This window comes from Hypanus sabinus, chromosome 2, assembly GCF_030144855.1.
Source record: "Hypanus sabinus isolate sHypSab1 chromosome 2, sHypSab1.hap1, whole genome shotgun sequence".
Lineage (NCBI taxonomy): Eukaryota > Metazoa > Chordata > Chondrichthyes > Myliobatiformes > Dasyatidae > Hypanus > Hypanus sabinus.
Window position 1 is genome coordinate 155,854,434 of NC_082707.1, and position 20,126 is coordinate 155,874,559.

The 20,126-nt window shown below is 41.6% G+C and overlaps 1 protein-coding gene across 5 annotated transcripts in view; it reads left to right on the forward strand.

The window, feature by feature from the left end:
* The window catches only part of LOC132385306 (armadillo-like helical domain-containing protein 4), a 105,849-nt gene extending 85,735 nt beyond the window's left edge, over positions 1-20,114 (forward strand). For 4 of the 5 annotated variants that reach the window (XM_059957327.1, XM_059957338.1, XM_059957332.1 and 1 more), the window contains exons 8-9: positions 6,150-6,284; positions 15,197-20,114. In XM_059957327.1, coding sequence (XP_059813310.1) covers positions 6,150-6,284; positions 15,197-15,265 — 204 coding nt within the window. In that variant the 3' untranslated portion in view covers positions 15,266-20,114. The remainder of the gene's footprint in view (positions 1-6,149; positions 6,285-15,196) is intronic. The other variant, XM_059957351.1, reaches the window with a different exon arrangement.
* Positions 20,115-20,126: the final 12 nt, after the last annotated feature.

Here is a 20,126-nt window from a genome sequence, read left to right on the forward strand (position 1 = left end):
AGCAAAATCTAAGGGAACAGTGGGTTTGCAAGAGATGATGTGACCACATGATCATTGTAATCCATTATGATGTACTGAGGATCAAATGCTTATAATAAGTAATTAATTTCCTACAATAAGCCAGTAATCTCTCAGCTATGCCCCCTCTTGCTACTGAATGCCCCCTCCTCTAGCCCCTTTATCTTTATTGCACCCTTAGAAACTCACACTGTCCTTGGGGCATGATATCATCCACTTTGGGAACCACTGGTCTATGCCTTTTTGTTCTGCCAAAGTACACGACCATATAATTCCCTACACTATATTCTTCTGCCACTTTTTTGCCCATTCTCTCAAACTGTTCAAGACTTTCTGCAGGCTCCCTGCTTCCTCAACACTACCTGCCACTCCACTTTTCTTCACATCATCCGCAAACTTGGCCACAAGGCCATCAGTTCCGTCATCCAAATCATTGATGATAATGTGAAAAGAAGCGGACACTAATGCCCGTGGAACACCACTAGTCACCGGTGGCCAACAAGTAAAGGCCCTCTTTATTCTCCTGCCACCCAGCCAATCTTCTACCCATGATGGTATCTTTCCTGTAATACCATGTGCTCTTATCTTCTTAAGCAGCCTCATGTCAAAGGCCTTCTGAAAGTCCAAGTACACAACATCCACAGACTCTTCTTTATCTACCTTTGTTTGTTATTTCCTCAAAGAATTCCAACAGATTTGTCAGGCAAGATTTCCCCTAGGGAAACCTTGCCGACTTCAGGATATTTTATTATGTGCCTCCAATTACCCCAAAACTTCATCCTTAATAATGAACTCTAACATCTTCCCAATCACTGAAGCCAGGCTAACTGGCCTATAATTTCCTTTCTTCTGCCTCTCTCCCTTCTTAAACTGCAATTTTCCAGTTCTCCCGCACCATTCCAGAATTTAGTGATTCTTGAAAGATCATTACTAACCCCTTCACAAACTCTTCAGCTACCTCTTTCAGTACCCTCAGATGTAGCGCATCCAGTCCAGGTGACTTATGAACCTTCAGATCTTTCAGCTTCCAAGTGCCTTCTCCTTAGTAATACAAAACTGCACTTATTTCTACCCCCTAACACCCTCTCGAATTTCTGGTATACTGCTGGTGCCTTCCACGGTGAAGGCTGATGCAATATACTTATTGAGTTCCTCCACCAATTTTTGTCCCCTCATTTCTACCTATCCACCATCATTTTCCAGTGGTCCAAAATCCATTCTCTCCTCGCTTTACTCTTTGTATGACAGAAGAAACTTCTGTTATCCACTTTTATATTATTGGCTAGCTTTCCTTCATATTTCATATTTTCTCTCTGTATAGCTTTTTCAGTTGTCTTCTGTTGCTTTTTAAAAAATTTCCAATTCTCTAACTTCCAGCTAATTTTTGCTATATTATATGCTGTCTTTGATTTCCTTTGTCAGCACGGTTACGGCATTCTCCCTTTAGAATACTCCTTCCTTGCAATGTATTTACCCTGTGCCTTCTGACTTGCCCTTTGAAACTCAGCCATTGCTGTTCTGCATTCATCCCTGCTAGTGTCCTCTTGTAATCAACTTTGGCCAGCTCCTCTCTCATGCCTCTGTAATTTATTTTTCTCCACAATAATACTGATACATCTTTCTTTAGTTTCTTCCTTTCAAACTGCAGGGTAAATTATATCACATTATGATCACTGTCTCCGAAGAGTTCCTTTATCTTAAGATCTCTAATCAAATCTGATTCATTACACAACACCCATGCCTTTCCTTTAGTAGGCTCAATCACAAGCTGCTCTAAAAAAAACATCTTATAGATATACGACAAATTCCACTTCTTGGGATCAAGCTCCAATCTGATTTTCCATATCTACCCACATATTGAAATCCATCATCACTATCGTAACATTGACCTTTTTACATGCCTTTTCTACTGTATATACCATCGTAATTGGAATCCCACATTCCAGCTACAATTCGAATACCAGTATACACCTCCTATGAGAGCCTTTTTACTCCCACAGTATCTTTAGTATTTAGTATCTCGCAGTATTCTATCTACAAGGATTCTACATCTTCTGATCCTATGTCACCTCTGTTTAAGGATTTGATTCCTTTTTTTAGCCAACAGAGTCACCCACCCCTCTTCCTACCTGCTTGTCCTTTTGATACAAATTTGGATGTTAAGCTCCCAACTATGATCTTTCCGCCACAACTCTGTGAACGCCCACTATGTCATATCTGGCAATGTCTAATCGTGCTATAGGATTATCTACCTTAATCTGTATTCTATGTGCATTCAAATAAAACACCTTCCGTCCTGTATTCATTGCCCTTTTAGATTGTGCTGTCGTGTTACTCGTTAACTCGTTCCACTGACTGAATTTTTGTCCTATCATCAGCCTGTCCTTCCTGACAGTCTCACTACACACTGTATCTACTGTGCACCAACTGCCCCATCGTCAGGCCTATCACTCCGGTTCCCATCCCCCTGCCAAATTAGTTTAAACCCTCTCCAACAGCCTTAGCAGACCTGCCGGCAATGATATCTCTCCTTCTTGGGTTAAGGTGTAACCCACTCTTTTTGAATGGATCCTAATGATCCATAAATCTAAAACCCTATCCCCTGCACTAATTCCTCAGCCATGCATTCATCTGCCAGATCATCCTATTCTTACCCTCTCTGGTGCATTGCATGGGCAACAATCTGGAGATTACTACTCTGAGGCCCTTCTTTTCAGCTTTCTACCTAACTCTCTATATTCTCTCTTTGGAACCGCCTCTCTTTTCTTACCTATGTCATTGGTACCAATATGTACTACGACTTCCGGTTGCTCACTGTCCCCCTTAAGAATGCTGTATACCCATTCTGACCCTGGCACCTGGGAGGCAACATAGCACCTGGGTGTCTCTTTCATGTCCACAGAATCTCCTGTCTGGTCCTCTAACTATGGAATCCCCCATCACTACTGCACTGCTCTTCTCCCCTCTCCCCTTCTGAGCCACAGAGCCAGACTCAGTGCCAGAGACACGACCATTGTGGCTTTCCTCTGTTAGGAAGTGGTATACCTGTTGTTGAGGGGAATGGCCAGAGGGGTACTCTGCACTGGCTACCTATACCCTTTCCCCCTCCTGAGCCCTTGTCCTGAACTTTGTGTGTAATTACTTCCCTTTATGTCTTGTTGATGAACCCCTCAGCCTCCCAAATGATCTGGAATTCCAAGCAGAGTCTGAAAGATGCTCCCTCTTGTACTTCTTGCAGGTGTAGTTGCCAGGGACACTGGAGGTCTCCCTGCCTTTCCACATCCTGCAAGAAGAGCATTTTACTATTCTGCCTGGCATCCCCACTGCTCTAACTGCAATAAGAATGAAGAAAGAAAAATTAAATGAAAAAAATCTACCTACACCCTTCACCTCTCCTCACCGAAGCTTCTATAAGCCGAAATCCGAATTCCCCGCTGTTACACCAGCCCACTCACACAATGACTGCTCCATTTAAATCAAACAGTTTTTGTTGGGAGATCGTAGACATGAGAAATCCTGCAGATGCAATACACACAAAGTGCTGGAGGAACTCAGCGGGTCAAGCAACATCTATGGAAATGAATAAACAGTCAATGTTTTGGGCCAAGAACCTTCTCCAGGACTCAAATTTTTGTTGGCCCTTGCCAAGCAGCTAAGTATACACAATCCACTGTTTCCTCAGGAATTATGGCATGCAGAATATCTGAACTGCCCTGCTCACTTCTTTTGAATTCTCTCTTCCACTATGCAATTCAACATCTCCTCGATGTAGTGCATAGAATGCTGCTTGCACTTACCACTCTCAGTGAGAAAGACCTATCTTTAACATTCCTCCTATACTTTCCTTCAAGTACTTTACAATGATGTCCTCTCATATTAGCCTTTTCTGCCCTGGGAAAAATTCTCTGGCCATCCACTCTATCTATGCCTTTTATTCTCTGGTACACATTGATCAAGTTACCTTTTATCTTCCTTTTCTCCAAAGAAAAAAGCCCTAGCTCGATCAACCTGTTCTCATTATGCTCTTTAATCGAGGCAAAATCCTGGTAAATCTCCTCTGCATCCTCTCTAAAGCTTTCACGTCCTTCCTATAACGGAGGAACCAAAACTGAAAGCAATGTACCAAGAGTGGTCTAAGCAGAGTTCTATAGAGCTGCAACATTACCTTGTGGCTCTGGAACTCATTCACTTGACTAAAAAAGGCCAAGACACCATATGCCTTCTCAACCATCCTACCAACCTGTGTGGCAACTTTGAGGGTCTAAGGACGTGCACCCCAAGATCCCTCTGTTTCTCCACACTGCTATGAATCCTGGCATTAACCTTGTATTCTACTTTCAAGATTGACTTTCCAAAGTGTGCATGTCACTTCACACTATTCCGGATTGAATTTCATCTGCCACTTCTCAGCTCATCTCTGCATCCTGTTGTAACCTACAACAACCGTCTGCACGATCCACAACACCCCCAATCTCTGTGCCATCTGAAAACTTACTCAGCCACCCTTCTGCTTCTTCATCTGTCATTTATAAAGATCACAAAGAGCAGGGATACCAGAACAGATCCCTGTGGAACAAAACTAGTTTCGAAACTCCCAGCAGAATACGCCCCAAATACTATTACCCTCTGCCTTCTGTGGGCAAACCAATTCTGAATCCACATCGCTCAATCCCGAATGAACCACAGGTCATCCAGATCCAGCTCCAGTTTGCTAAGATGGTCTGTAAGGAGCTGCACCAGATGTACTTCTTACAGATATAGTAATCAGAGAGACAGGAGGTCTCCTAGATCTTCCACATCTTGCATGAGGAGCAAATCACTGACCTCGGATTCATTCTCAATATTCTAGTTAGGCACTAATAATGAAAAAGGATAAACTTGACAAAAACCTCACTCTAGCCTCTGTCTCTTCTTGCCAAAACCTCTTGAGCCAAAGCCTCAATTCCCCACTCTAACTCTCTCCCACTTGCACTATTGCCACTTATCTTAAACCTAATCTCTTTTGATTGGCCCTTGCCAAGTGCCTAATAACCCAAACAATCTGAAGCTCTGCAGAAAGTCTCAACAGCCCCATTCATTTTTAAAGTCTGCCGCTCTAGGTAGTGGTATATATTGGACCAGCTACCTCATAATGGTGATGTAGTGGCATCAGTACTGGACTTCAAGGCAGGTGATTCTGAGTTCAAACCCAGCCAGGACCCAACCTGGGCAGCAGTATCTGTGTGGAAGAAAGGCCTGGCAGTCTACTTCTGTACCTTGCCATGAAAACCCTATGGACCCTATGGTCCATGAGGTCACGAGAAGTCAGGTACGAATTAACGACTGAGCAACAAACCTCATAATTCACAAAACATATACATTCTTTTTAGGAACAAAGTATCCTTTGGAAAGGTGATCCATCGGTGGCTGTGATTAAGGGTCATGTTAGTTGGAGGCTGATGTTCAAAGTCTAGGAGAGAGGGTCGGTGCAGGGTAAGAGGAGAAGACAGAAAGATAGCGGTTGGAAAACAATGTGGGAAAATTTGATATTATCCCTTGATATGAGGAATAGTAAAAAATTATTTAAGTTATACTGTGTGTTACTATTAAATATGAAGATGGATTGAATATGAGCAGAATGTGCCTTTATGGTCCGGAGCATAGAAGAAGAATGAAACATAAAACTCTAAGGGAGCTTGATAGGATAGATGTTCGTAAAGTTGTTTCCCTGAACTGCAAGCCTACAAATGCAGCATGGTCTCAGGAATAGGCTTCAACTCTTTAAAGCCAAGGAGGAGGAGAAGCCAAGAAGGAGGTCTACTTTTGAGAGTTGTGCTAATGTAATCACACCTGAGACAGAGACTTTTGGACAACAGTGAATCAAGCATTTTGCAGATTTGGCAATGCAACTGAGAAAAGATCAAAGATGAGATCAGCTTTGATCTTATTAAATGGCATTGTGTCCTTGGAGACCATTTGCCTGCTTTCTCACTTATTTCACATGTTCATCATTATTTCTCCCACAAAATATGTGCCAATCTGCTTTTGAGAATTGACATATTATACTTCTCATAAAATTTGAATGTAAATCAGAAGAAGTATCTCTTTCTAAGATGAAGTTGTCACTAATTTTTATCATACATGTTTTGCAGGCAGGATATATGTCAGGGATGTTGGTGCCTGTAGCTGTTGGTGTGGCTGGAGCTCTCTTCATCCTTGGGGCTCTCTATAGTCTTAAGGTGATGAATCGAAAGAGGAAAAATGTTTTTAAAAGGCGTGAAACAAAGGTAAATCCTAAGGTTTGGTGGGAGTAAATCCATAATGCATATTCACCTACATGGTGCAATAATTCAGATTCCACCCCCCCCCCCCCCGAACAATCTTACTTGGATTTGAGCACTGATTATTATTTGGATCATTCATTTCCATTTCGAAAATTCTATCACAAATGGTAGAAATATTGAGTTGTTCTGCAGAAAATCAGACCAACTACAAATGGGTCTGGCGTGGATCTTAGCAAAATTCCCATTTTATCTCTTTTGTTTTGAGCCACATAAAATTTTTATTTTTTCTCCAATTCAATACTGAGAGCAATTTATTCTCCCTCATGGGTCATCTTTTGTGTTCTGTTTTAAGATTCTTCCAACACTATCTGTAGTTTGTGCTTATTTCTAAGGCACTGCCTCAGTGGCTGATGTCCTCTTATTCTCATCTCAGTACATATTGATACAGCAATTTACACATCATCATCATCATGTGCTGTGTCATATGATGTAAGTGATCAAGGTGACCATGATTGTTCCTGACAAATTTTTCTATAGAAGTGGTTTGCCATTGCCTCCTTCTGGGTGGTGTCGTTACACGAAGGGTGACCCCAGTCATGTTCAATGTTCTACAGTGATTGTCTGCCTAGTGTCAGACATCACCATCAACCACTTGCTCCCAATACTTCATGGGACCTTGATCAGGAGTTGGGGGGGTCTAAGCAGGTGCTACTCCTTATCCAAGGGTGACCTGCAGGCTACTGGAGGGCAGAAGCATCTTACAGCTCCTTTGGTAGTGATGTCTCTCTACCCTCCCACCCACAAATTACACAAGTGGAATAAAACCTCTGAAGCTCATTTGCTGTCAGTATCATGCACTACCTGTAACAATTTCTCTATCACTTTGCCATCTCCTTTTCCAGTTCTCTGCTGAACTTGTAAACACCAACAACTGACTTGTCGGTCAGCTCTCTTCTAGATTGTTGAGACAGATGGGAAAGGCAGTTTTGCAGGACTCTAGGGGCACCGTCTTAGCTAGTGGTGCACTGAGACACTCTGTCCCATAACCTTTGATCTAAAGTAATTCCTAACTCCATCCTTGCTGACTGTAAAAGCTGTGAAGCATTTTTAAAAGTTCCTAAATTCAAAGTTGATTAAGAATAATATTAAAAGCTCAAAAACATTGTCTAAAAACAAATACTTGCCTTCCTGTCTCAGTCTGTAGTTCTCTAAAACCCATTTAAATCAATAGGGTCTAACCTGTTTCAAGATATAAAAGGCAGATCTCAATGAATGCAATAAACTTCAGAAAAGCTGACTTCTTCATTGCTACATTAAACATAGAACATAAAACATAGGACAGCACAGCACTAGAACAGGCCCTTTGGTCCATCTGGGCCAACCTTGATACCAAGAGAAACTAGTGCTATCTACCTGCACATGACTATATTCCCCCCTCCTCCCCACACCCCCATTCTCTTCATGTTCATGTGTCTGTCTAAATGCCTCTTTGATGTTGTTGTCATATCTGTTTTCATGATTTCCCCTGGCAGTGTATTTCAGGCACCTAGTTGTAATAGTAGTTCATATACTTCTCGCAGGTCACCCCTCAGCATCTGGTGCTCCAGAGAAAACATCCCAAGTTTGTCTAGCCTCTCCTTGTAGTTAATACTCCCTAATCTGGGCAACAAACTGGTGAACCTTTTTTCTACTCACTCCAAAGCCTACCACCCCATCTATTTGTGTTGACAATTTCAGGAAACAATTGGCATGTATTTCAACTTTCTTGAGGGTTGTGTCATTTATTCAGAATCCGAATCAGGTTTAATATCACAGGCATATGTCATGTAATTTGTTATTTTGTGGCAACAATACTGCATATAATTAAAAAAATTAAATTACAATATATAAGTAAATAAATAAACAAACACATACACACACACACACACACACACACACACACACACACACACACACACATATATATATATATATATATATAAATTAGCTTAATTATATATGTGTGTGTGTGTTTGTGTGTATGTATGTATGTATTTTATATATAATTAAATTAAATAAGTAGTGCAATGAGAGAGCAAAAAAGAAAAAAGATATTGAGGTAGCCTTCATGCGTTCATTGTCCATTCAGAAATCTGATGGCAAAGGGGAAGAAGCTGTTTCTAAAATTTTGCTTGTGTGTCTTCAGGCCCCTGTATCTTCTCCTTGATGGCAGCGATGAGAAGAGGGCAGTCCTGTGTGATGGGGATCCTTAATGATAGATGCTGCCTTTTTGAGGCATTGCATTTTGAAGATGCCCTTTATGTTGGGGAGGCTTGTGCCTATGATGGAGCTGGCTGAGTTTTCAACTTACTGCAGATTGTTCTGATCCTTTGCGGTGCCTCCCACCCCCATACCAAATGGTGATGCAGCAGGTTAGAATGCTCTCCACGGTACATCAGTAGAAATTTGCAAGTCTTTGGTGACAAACCAAATCTCCTCAAACTCCTAACGAAATATAGCCACTGCTATCCCTTCTTTGTAATTTCAACATTATTTTGCACACATGATAGATCTTCAGACATGTTGACACCCAGGAACTTGAAAGTGCGCACTCTTTCCTAAGGACTGGTGTGTGTTCCCTCGACTTCCCCTTCCTGAAGTCTACAAACAAATTCTTTGGACTCACAAGGTTGATCTTGGGACACCACTCATTTAGTTGACCTATTTCATTTCTGTACACTTCCTCATCACCACCTGAAATTCTGCCCAGAATAGTTGTGTCATAGGCAAATCTATAGATAGCGTTTGAGAAGTGCCTATCCACACTGTCATGGGCGTGGAGAGAGCAGAGGAGTAGGCTAAGCACACATTCTTGAGTAGCGGCGGTGAGGAGATGTTATTTCTGACATGCCCAATGAGGAAGCCAAGGATCCAGTTGCAGAGAGAGGTACAGAGGCCCAAGTTTTGGAGCTTGTTGATTAGTACTGAGGGTACAATGGTGTTGAACACTGTGTTGTAATCAGTAAATAACAGCCAGACATAGGTATTGCTATTGTCCAGGTGATCCAAGGCCAAGTGAAGAGCCAGTGAGATTGCATTGTGCTGATAGGCAGATTGCAGTGGCTCCAGATCCCTGCTTAGGCAGGAGTTAGTTGATCCTGGCCATAATTAACCCCTCAAAGCACTTCATCACAGTAGATGTGAGCGCAACTGGGCAATTGTTGTTGAGGCAGCTCACCCTGCTCTTCTTGGTATGAATATTGCCCTTTTCAAGCAGGTGGGAACCTCCAACTGCAGCAGGGAGAGATTGAAGATGTCCTTGAACACTCCCGGAAGTTGGTTTGCACAGATTTTCAGTCCCCTACTAACGCCTTGGGGCGATTTGGTGTAGTGGTAATTACCACTGGATCAGTAATGCAGAGACCCAGCTATATGGGGGGACATGAGTTCGAATCCCACTATGTCAATTGTTGTAAAAACCCATCTGGGTCACTCATGTCCTTTAGCTGGTGGAATCCTGTCGTCCTTACCTGGTCTGGCCTATACGTGACTCCAGACTCACAGCAATGTGGTTGACTCTTAAACGTCCTCTGAAGTGGCCTCACAAGCCATTCAGTTGTATTCAACTGCTAAAGTCCTTGCAAGGGTTCACCCTCTTGAAAGATCTTCTGATGTCAGCCTCCGAGACAGATATCACAGGGTCGCCAGATGCTACAGGGTTACACACAGTTTTAACCACATCAGTAGTGGCGTGCTATAACATAATCATCAAACCTCTGTACTTTGGGACAGACACAATCGTTTCCCATCTCTCTATTGTTGAACTTTGGTTCCCGGTTACCATATCTAAGAGCAGGTGGAAACCCTGGCAGTTGTCAGAAAGATCTGGCTCCAATCAGGGCTGATAATTTGGTGTTTTACCAAAGCAGTGCTGTAGAGTCAGAGGAGACAACTTTCAGCTGAAGTGTTAAACTAAGGAACTTGTTCATTTCAAATGGATAAAGAAAAGCTACTGAGAGCATTGCTGCTGCAAGAAGATACAGTTCATCACATTGTACCTTTGTGTTCTCTTCTTGATTGTCTTTCATTCATTCCAGTAATTATTATCCTTCAGTAGTACTTCATCTCACTGGGAAGATGTTCTTTTGCTTTGTCTTGCTGTCGTGGGGGTAGGATTAGAAAGGGTTATTAACTAGTCAAACAGAATGTTGCTTGTGCTGATGTGGTAACCGGGGACCATTGCCAAAGTTCAACAATAGAGAGAGGGGAAATGATTGTGTCTGTCTCGAGGTACAGAGACTTGATGATTCTGTTACAGCACGCCACTATTGTTGTAGTTAAAACTTAGGTTTGCCGAGTTAAACTTAAGGACAATTAAGTGTTGTATTATGTAATGAAAGCTTATTTTTTAAAACTGTAATTAAGTCATCATAATTGGAGAAATGTAACAATTCAATATTCTTCAGAGATTGTTTGCCTGGAGTCAGTGGTCGCATACCGACGACTTGTGATATGCACCAGCTGCTCATATGACCATCCATCACTTGCTCCCTTGGCTTTGTTTGACCCTGATCAAGATAAACAGGTGCTACCCCTTGCCCAAGGGTGATTTGCAGGCTAGTGGAGGGAAGGAGTGTCTTGCACCACCTTTGGTAGAGACCACCCCGCCACACTTCCAAAAGGTGTTGATCTTAAATTACTGCACAATCCATAGATATGGATATGGATCACAAGTATGTGACCACTGACTCCATGCAAATAATCTCTGAAGAGTATTGGTAATGGCTGGGGTTACCTGTCTTGTAAAGGCACTGCCCAGAAGAAGGCAGTGGCAAACTACTGTAGAAAAAATTTCCAAGAACAATCATGGTCAAGACCATGATTGGCCAATCATGACATGGTGCATAATGATGACAGTGAGCTTTTGGAACGGTAATCATGTGCCTTCCTAATTATTTTTATTGAGGGATGCATATTTAATCTGGCCCCTAACTGTGTGGGGTCATGATGATAATCAAAGAAGTTATGAAGAAGTTTTAATATTTTGCCAAAAATGATTGAAATAACAAACCAGATTAACTGATCATTCACAGCATTGTTTTTTGCTTTATGGTAATTAGCTAACAAACATTGTAAAACAACTATTGTCTCCCTGACAGTTCGACGTGTCACAGGCTTGCTTGTGCTCTCTCTCTCTCCCTCTCACTAACAAGGCACACAGAGATGTATCACCCATTTTCACAGTGAAAGGGGAGACTGACAGTCACTGTTATGATATTACAGTCTGCCGTGTCACTTTTCCATACCTCCACCGCAGCAAAATCCTGATGTTCGTTCTCCCACAACACCGGCCAGGAATCAGACGTCCACAGGGCTGCACACCAGATGCGCCATCTGCCAAGCTGCACCTGGAGAACGTCAGAAAATGGTCACCCAGCGAGCTCCAGGAATGGGAACTCCTCCACCATTAAAAAAACGCAGTTTGAATGCCACTTACAGACCAGGACTTAGATGGAACCCCAATCACCTTGAAAAGGGAAAAAACTGAGATATTAAAGAGATGAATTAAGCTGTTTTTCACTGATGAGCTCGAAGAGGCAGCCACTTGGCGCCGTTTTAACTGCACCCTCTCCAAAGCTTTGGGATCCTTTGACCGGATCTGTATGCAATACTCCAGATGTGGCCTAACTAGAGTTTTATAAAGCTGCAACCTAACTTCCTGACTCAATACTTAGACTAATAAAGCCAACTACCCTATTGACCTCTGTGGTGACTGTTAGGGAGCTATGAACTTGGACCCTAAGATCACAGTCCTCATAACTGCCCTTAACTATGTACTGTCTCTTTGCATTTGGCCATACTTCACATTTGGCCGGGTTAAACTCTGCCCATATCTGCAATTACCTATATCCCATTGTATTCTTTGCCAGTTGTCTACACTATCTTAGTATCATCCACACACTTGCTAAACCATCCATCTACATTTTCATTCAGGTAATTTATATACATCATAATCGGCAGAAGTCCCAGTACACAGAAGTCACAGTCCCTGTGAAAGACCACTAATCACAGACCTCCATCTAAAATAAGTCCCTTCGACCACCACTCTCTGTCTTCCATGGGCAAGCCAGTTCTGAATCCAAACAGCCAGTTCACCATGGATCCCATGCATCTTAATCTTCTGGCTGAGCCTCTCATGAGGGACCTTGTCAAATGCTTTACTAAGATCCATGTAGACAACATCCACAGCTGTGCCTTCATCAATCGCCCTTGCACCTCGTCAAAAAACTTGAGTGATCCAACACAATTTCCTCCCTTACCTCAACATGCCCTAGCATATCAATATGCTCAACACTGATCTCCCTATCCTCCATGTCCCTCTCCTTGTTAAATAATGATGTAAGTTTCTTATTGAGGACCTCACCCACGTCCTCTGCATCCAAGCAAATGTTCACCCATTTATTCATGAGTGGTCCTACCCTCTCCCTGGTTATTCTCTTGCTCTTGATGTATATATGGAATGCCTTGGGGATGTCCTTCATCCTACTTGCCAAAGACTTTGCTCAGCCACCCCCCCTTGCTTTCCTAATTCTCTTTTTGAGTTCTTTTCTGGCTTCCTCATAATCCTCTGGGGTTCTATTTGATTCTAGCTTCCTAAGATTTGCATATTTCTTTCTCTTCTTGACTAATCTCATTATCTCCTTTGACATCCAAGTTTCTCTTACCTTGCTATCCTTGTCCTTCCTTCTTACTAGGACGTTCCCATTTTGTACTCTATGTCTTTAAACACCTTCCACATCTTGGACGTGGACTTGCCCAAAAACAGCTGTTCCCAGTGATCTTTCCCTAGTTCCTGCCTAATGCTCTCATCATTTGCACTGCTCCAATTTAATACTCTCCTGCAAGGTCCATATTTATCCTTATCTATAGCTATCTTAAAACTTAAGGAGCTGTGGTCACTGCTCCCTAACTGTTCATCCACTGAAATGTCAGTCACCTGACCAAGCTCCTTGCACAACACCAACTCCAGTACAGCTCATCCTCTTGTTGGACTATCTACATATTGATTTAATAAACCTTCCTGGATGCCCTATCTAGACCTCTTGCACTAAGAAGGTACCAGTTTATATTGGGGAAGTTGAAGTCCCACACATCAACAACCTTTGGTTTACACACTTTTTCTTAATCTGCCTGCATATTCATTCTACAATGTCCCGGTGGCTATTGGGGCGGGGTGGGGGGGGGGGGGGAACTGTAGTACAATCCCATTGGAGTGATTGCACTTTTCCTATTTTTAAATTCTACCCATGTGGACGAGCCTTTCATTACATCCTTTCTGAGTGCAGCTGTGATATTGTCTCTGATTAATGGTACAACATCCCCACCACTTTTACCTCCTTCTCTATATTTTCTAAAACATTGAAATGCTGGGACATTAAGCATCCATTTTTATCCCTCTTTCAACCAAGTCTCCATAATAGCCACAACATCATAGTTCCATGTTCTAAGTTCATCACCTTTACCCATAATACTCTGAGCACTACTGCTTTACTCCTGTATGTTTTTTTAATAGCTCTGATAACTACCTTTCTCTTCACCCCTCCACTTTCTGACCTTGTATTCTGGTTCCCATCCCGCTGCTAAACTAATTTAAACCCTCCCGAGAAGCATTAGTGATCCTCTCAGCCAGGGTATTGTTTTCCCTCCAGTTTAACGCAACTCGTCCCTCTTGTACAGGTTACCCCTGCCCCAGAAAAAGTTAAAATTATCCAAGAACTTGAAACCCTGCTTCCCGTATCTGTTCCTCAGCCACTCGTTCATCTGTATTATCATCCTATTCCTGCCCTGACTAACACGTGACTCTTGGTGTAAACCAGTGATTACCACCTTGAAGATCCTGCTCTTCACCCTCTTCCCTAACTCCCCATTCTCACTGAGCGGGATCTCTTCCATCTTTCTACCCATATCATTGGTGCCAATGTGCACCATGAGCTCTGTTTGCTCACTCTCCCTAATTGGGAATATTTTACAATCACTCTGAGACATCCTTGATCTTAACACCCAGGGGGCAACACAACATCCTGGCTTCTCTTTCTCGGTCACCGAATCTCTTGTTCACGCCCCCCCCCAACTATTAAGACTCCCATTACTATCGCTCTACCTGATGCTTACCTTCTCTGCTGAGCCTTGCAACTGGCCAAAGTGTCCCTGGCTTGGCTGCTGCTGAACCCGATAGGTCATCCCCCCCAGTGGTATTCAAAGGGGTATATTTGTTGATGAGGGGTATGATCACAGGGTAACTCTAAACTGAGTGCCTACATCCCTCACTTCTCCTGGTGGTCACCCACCTACTCTCTGAAGCCCACACTCTGGGTGTGACCACCTTGGTAAAAGTCTCACCTCCGAGGTTTTCACCCTTCTGCACGGCCCTGAGTACCTCCAGCTCCTGATCTGGTTCCTTGATCTTGTCAGTAAGGAATTGAAATTGAATTTGGGTGCTGATTGACTCATCAGGGATACCATTAGGTACCCTGCAAACCCATTCTGCGATCTCCCACTCCACAGACAAGTCCCAAAAGCACTGGTTGCTTTTTAAACCTGGCCCGTAAAATCCACGAGAAACCATCTCCAACTTGCTCTGCGATCTCCTGCTCCGGATTATCGGTATTATGAGGTGTGTTTGGCATGTGAGAACAAACTGGAACACATGCAGTCACATGGAGAGCATGCAATCTCCACACAGACAGCAGCAGAGGTCAGTATTGAACCTGGGTTACTGGAACTGAGAGGCAGGGGTCTAATAGCTGTATCATTGTGCCTCTCCCAATACTGTCGACATAAATGCTGCTGTTTTAACTATAAATTCTTGTAAGATGCAAATATCATACAGATATAGTAACTCAAAGAACTATTACTGTCTTTGTTTGAAATTGCAGCCGAGAGATTTCACCAGCATGCAAGACCATGTGATGCTACTAGCCGACAGTTCGGAAGATGAATTTTAAGTATGAAATGAATCTTCAATATTACACAACTACATGAAGCTGCACTGGAATTGGAGGTGCAGGATGTCACTACTATGTGCTACTAGCTTTCTGTTTTCTTTTAAATGTTGAAAAATAATTAAGATTGCCGAAATTATTTGTGATATACTGTAAAGCCTTGTTTATTAGATACTTGTTTCACAGCAACAGCCCCCCTTGGAGTTCACTATAAATTTATTCTGAAGAACTGACATAACCAAATGTTCCGTGTTGATGTTGTTATATCTAATAATTGCTTGGTTGCTGTAATTTCAAAACTGCAGTTTTTATATTTTGTTATTTAAATTCCATACATGCTTTTGGAGATGAGAGGCACATGCTGGGTACTTCAACCTTGGTTAGTAGGGAACTATGAAGTTGGGCAAATACACTGTACTTTGCATCCAGAACTGAAGTCAGTGGAACGAATTTGAAAACAGAACAGCAATATGCCGGAGCATTGGTGTATTGAAGTAACTGAACAAGGACAGATTTCTAGTAAAATGATGACTTTAAACAGCCTTTGTCAAGTAGTTCATGAATTAGTAACACATTTAATTATTGTTTATTCTTCTCCTTTAGTTTCACTGCACTGTTAAATCCATGAACAAGGCCACAGATTCCTGGAGTTGTTGTAAACAAGGCCATGTCTCACTGTTCATCTTTCTCAGACTACAATATTCTCAAATTTAGGAGAACTAAGTTTCAGTGTGATTCATTGCATAACTAACAGCCCTATTTAGTGGAAATATCAGAAATAACAGGTTACTTAATTATTAAATATGTTATATAATACCACATATAACTTGGCTTATTAGAAAAAATGAGTATTATATTTATACCATAGGCCTAGATTGTCATTTTCCATCTGGCATTGTGTTAATATTTTGTTTCATACTTGTTGAACAGCTTTTCTATCAATTCTGCTCGATTCTTCCAAATGTAAGGCGTAGTTTTGGACACTGCGATGGACTCAAGCTTGGCTAGACTTTATGTGGAACAGATTTTTGTTTTATTTCTTTTGTGTTCTCTTACACACAACTGGAACATCAAAGGCACTTGTGTGATTTCCTGTATTTGGGTAGAACTCAAACATTTCATTACTTTTACTGCCATTTTTCACCGTGATTTCATCTTAACATGATACATATGATTCTTTCCTTCCCTTTCTGACTTCTCTATCATCATATCAGGGACAGGCCAATGATAAACACCAGCCTACATACGCACAGCTAACTAGACTATTCTTCTTCTCACCTCTCCTATTGTAGGGCTTCATTCCATTCTCTCGGTTCTCTCCTCACTGCTATATTTGCTTTGAGATCTTTTTCTTTTTGATAAACCACTGCTTTCCCCCTACCAGAGCTGATAGAGATCCTAGCTACATCTCATCCATCTCCCATACGTCTGACCCGACCATCTCTTCTGGACAGAGTTAGAATTGTTCCCCTGGTCTTCAATTTCCAGCCTGCAGTCTCAACATTCAACAAATCATCCTTCACAATTTCTGCTAGCGTCAAGTATCCATCACCAAACATATCTCCCCATCCCCTCCCCTGGCAACATTTTGATGAGACAGTTAGCTATTCCTGCTCTGTTATTCTGGTCCCAACAGCCACTCCTCACTCATGCTCCCACACAGCTTCCACACCTGTCCTTTCATCTCTTCCTTTCCACCATACAGAGACCCAGTCTTTTCTGGTGAAGCAGTAATTCTCCTGCACCTTGTCCAATCTGAGGTACTACATTCCATGTTCACAATGTGGTCTCTTCGATACTGGAGAACCATATGCAAACTGTGGTCCAGATTCTACTTCATATAACTTGCTTTCAGAACTTGCCAGTCAATCCGTGACATTCACTCGGTCACTCATTCTCCAATTGCAGAACTGATCTGCTGAGCATGTTCCTCGGCTCTGCATTTCACAACTTTTACAATGCTTTGTTTCTGTTGTTTCTTTCTACCTCTCTTCATTTCATACATGACATTGACGTTCTCTCTTTTTCTCTAAATATCCCATTAACTGGATGACTTTAATTACAAACATGAGAAAATCTGCAAATGCTTAAAGTCCAGAATGACACACACGAAATACTGGAGGAACTCAGGAGGTCAGGCATCTGTGGAAATGAATAAACAGTCAGTGTTTCGGGCCGAGACTGGTCCTGAAGATGGGTCTCAGCTCAAAACATTGATTCTTCATTTATTTCACACCGTAACAAAAATATTCTCCTTTTCCATTGATCCATCTTCCACCCTCTCTGATATTTAAAATGACCCCACTTTCACCTTTTCCCGATTCTAATGAAGAGTCTTTGACCTGAAAGACTGTTTCCCTGTTTCCCTTTCCCTGTGCCGTTTCCACAGATGTTGCCTAACCTACTGAGAATTCCCAACTATCATTTCAGCTTTTTTACTTTGTTTTTTTTTGTTTCACAACCACTAGTAAAATCAAAAGTGCAATTGAACACCAGCACATATGTTTAAAATAAAATATTAAATCTCATTTGATCATACCTCTCAACTGTTGAAGTACTGCTTGCTGAAGTTCGCAGTTTGGTTCTTTGCAAAAAAAGCAAGAGATATTTTTCTTGCTGAAAATGCTTAGTTGTCAAATGTCATCTCAGCTCATTTATCTTACAAAGCAGGCGTTGCAAACGCTCTCCTGAATTACACATCACTTATGTGAACCCTAAATTTAGAAAACCTTCACAATATTTGCTACTCACTTTCCAGTAGTATTTGAGGCATGCGAGGCAATGTTATATTTACAAATATGAGGAAGTGTGTGGATGCTGGAAATCCATAGCAACACACACAAAATGCTGGAGGAACTCAGTGGGTCAGGTAACTTCTATGGAAATGAATGAACAGTTGACATTTCGGGCTGTGACCCTTCTTCAGAACCGTAAAGGAGGGGGGATAACCAGAATAAAAGGTGGGGGCACGAGAAAAAAGCCAGCCAGAGGTGATAGGTGAAGCCAGGTGAGTGGGAAAGGTCAAAGACTGGATAAGAAGGAATCTGATAGGAGAGGAGAGTGGACCATAGGAGAAAGGGAAGGAGGAGAGGACCCAGGGGAAGTGATAGGCAGGTGAGAAAAGGTAAAAGCTCAGAGTGCAGATTGGAGGAAGAGGCGGAAGGAGGTAGCTATGTTTATAAAATATCTACTTTTCACTTTCCTTGAGTATTTAAGGCTTCAGAGACAATGTTATATTTTAATAAAGTCATTCATGATTGGCAGTTGAACTTCAGACAGAGAGAGCACATTTATGATTGACTGTAATTTCAAGTGATTCACTGATCTCCAATCAAGAATTTGAAGGAAATACAATTTTTCAGAAGCTTGATTGTTCAACGGTTTCAATTCAAATGTTTTGATTAATAGTAAGTTGGTAATAATGTATACTTAAGAAGGAGTGCATGGCTTTTTGCTGTGAGATTTTCTCCTTTTCAGTAAGATATCTGGGTTCAGTGATGTGTTTTTCCCCATCCTTAGTCACTTGCTGGGCCTCCTTCACAAAGATTCCTATCTCTCTTCTTCCCCAAGTTCCAGCTGGGTATTTTTTCTCACTATATGCAAGAAGAGGGTGGGATGGTGGTTGATAATAGTTATGAAAACAGTGCTGTGTTGCTAAATGCATAATCTGGTGCATCAGACATGGCAGCTCACATTCATCTTTTCTTTTGCAATTTAATTAAATTAGAAATGAAAGTGAAATTTAACAGATGTCCACTGTGCTTGAACACAGCTCAGTAGCATTACTGATCATAGCACTGGCTTAAGGCTTCAACCTAATCAGTGTGGAGGAAATAAAATATGGAATTATATTTCAGTCACAATGATATGGACATTTCATTCTTAGTTTATAACTTCGTAGATTACAGCTCTTCTTGATCACTGCCACTCTTTCAGTTAGTGAGTTGCAAAACTTCACTACTCTCTGCAGCTATAAGGAACCCTCAGGGATATGCAGGACTTGATCTAAGATTTTTCTTCCAAGATCAATTCCTCCAGGCTGCCAGTCTGTCTGATAAAGCAGACTGAGAGGTTGGAAGGGTCATTGGTGAAGGCAGATGGATTTTCAGAAGGATTAGAAAGCCAGATATTACAGATAGATAGATGAACAGATTGGGATCATAGGGATTGAGGGCAACATTTGGATATCACAGAGATATCATGAAACTCCAGGATTTGATAATAGGGTCTGCAGAGTTGTCAGAGAGGACATTTTCTCCTCCAGACACAAAAGCAAATTGTTTTCACCTTTGTATATACTTCCACAGAAAAAATAGTTCATGCATGAAAATGGAGTTTACCTGGCATATCTTATAAATTGAGGTCCTATTAAGAACAGATACAAGGAAAATTCTGGTCATAGTTTTATTATAACTTCAAGTGTGACAGGATAGGACAAAGATGTGAAGATGTTGAATGGAGTTTCATTTTTCCTTTTAATTGGGAATTTAATTGTAGGGCCATTTTTTTACATGCCTGCTAGATAGCCACTAGATAAGGACTGTTTTGAAGAAAAGGGGTCACCATTCATGTTTACAAACAACAAATTTTGAGTAGTATGTAATTTGGTTCAGTATCATATGCCCTGGTTGGGAAAAGCTATTGCCTTCCTTCCATGAGTGAATGAATTATTAGTTGCAGTGAATTCCAGCATAAAGTTGGGGCACATTATGCAGCTGATGTAAAAAATGCCCATGCCCTGCCTTTGTAAACCATATCACTTCTTATGAACAATGATTGTGGAATGAAATTCCCTGTGTATTTAAACTGTTTGAGTTATAACCAGAACAGTTATTAATGTAATTGTGGAATGTGACAGCTTATT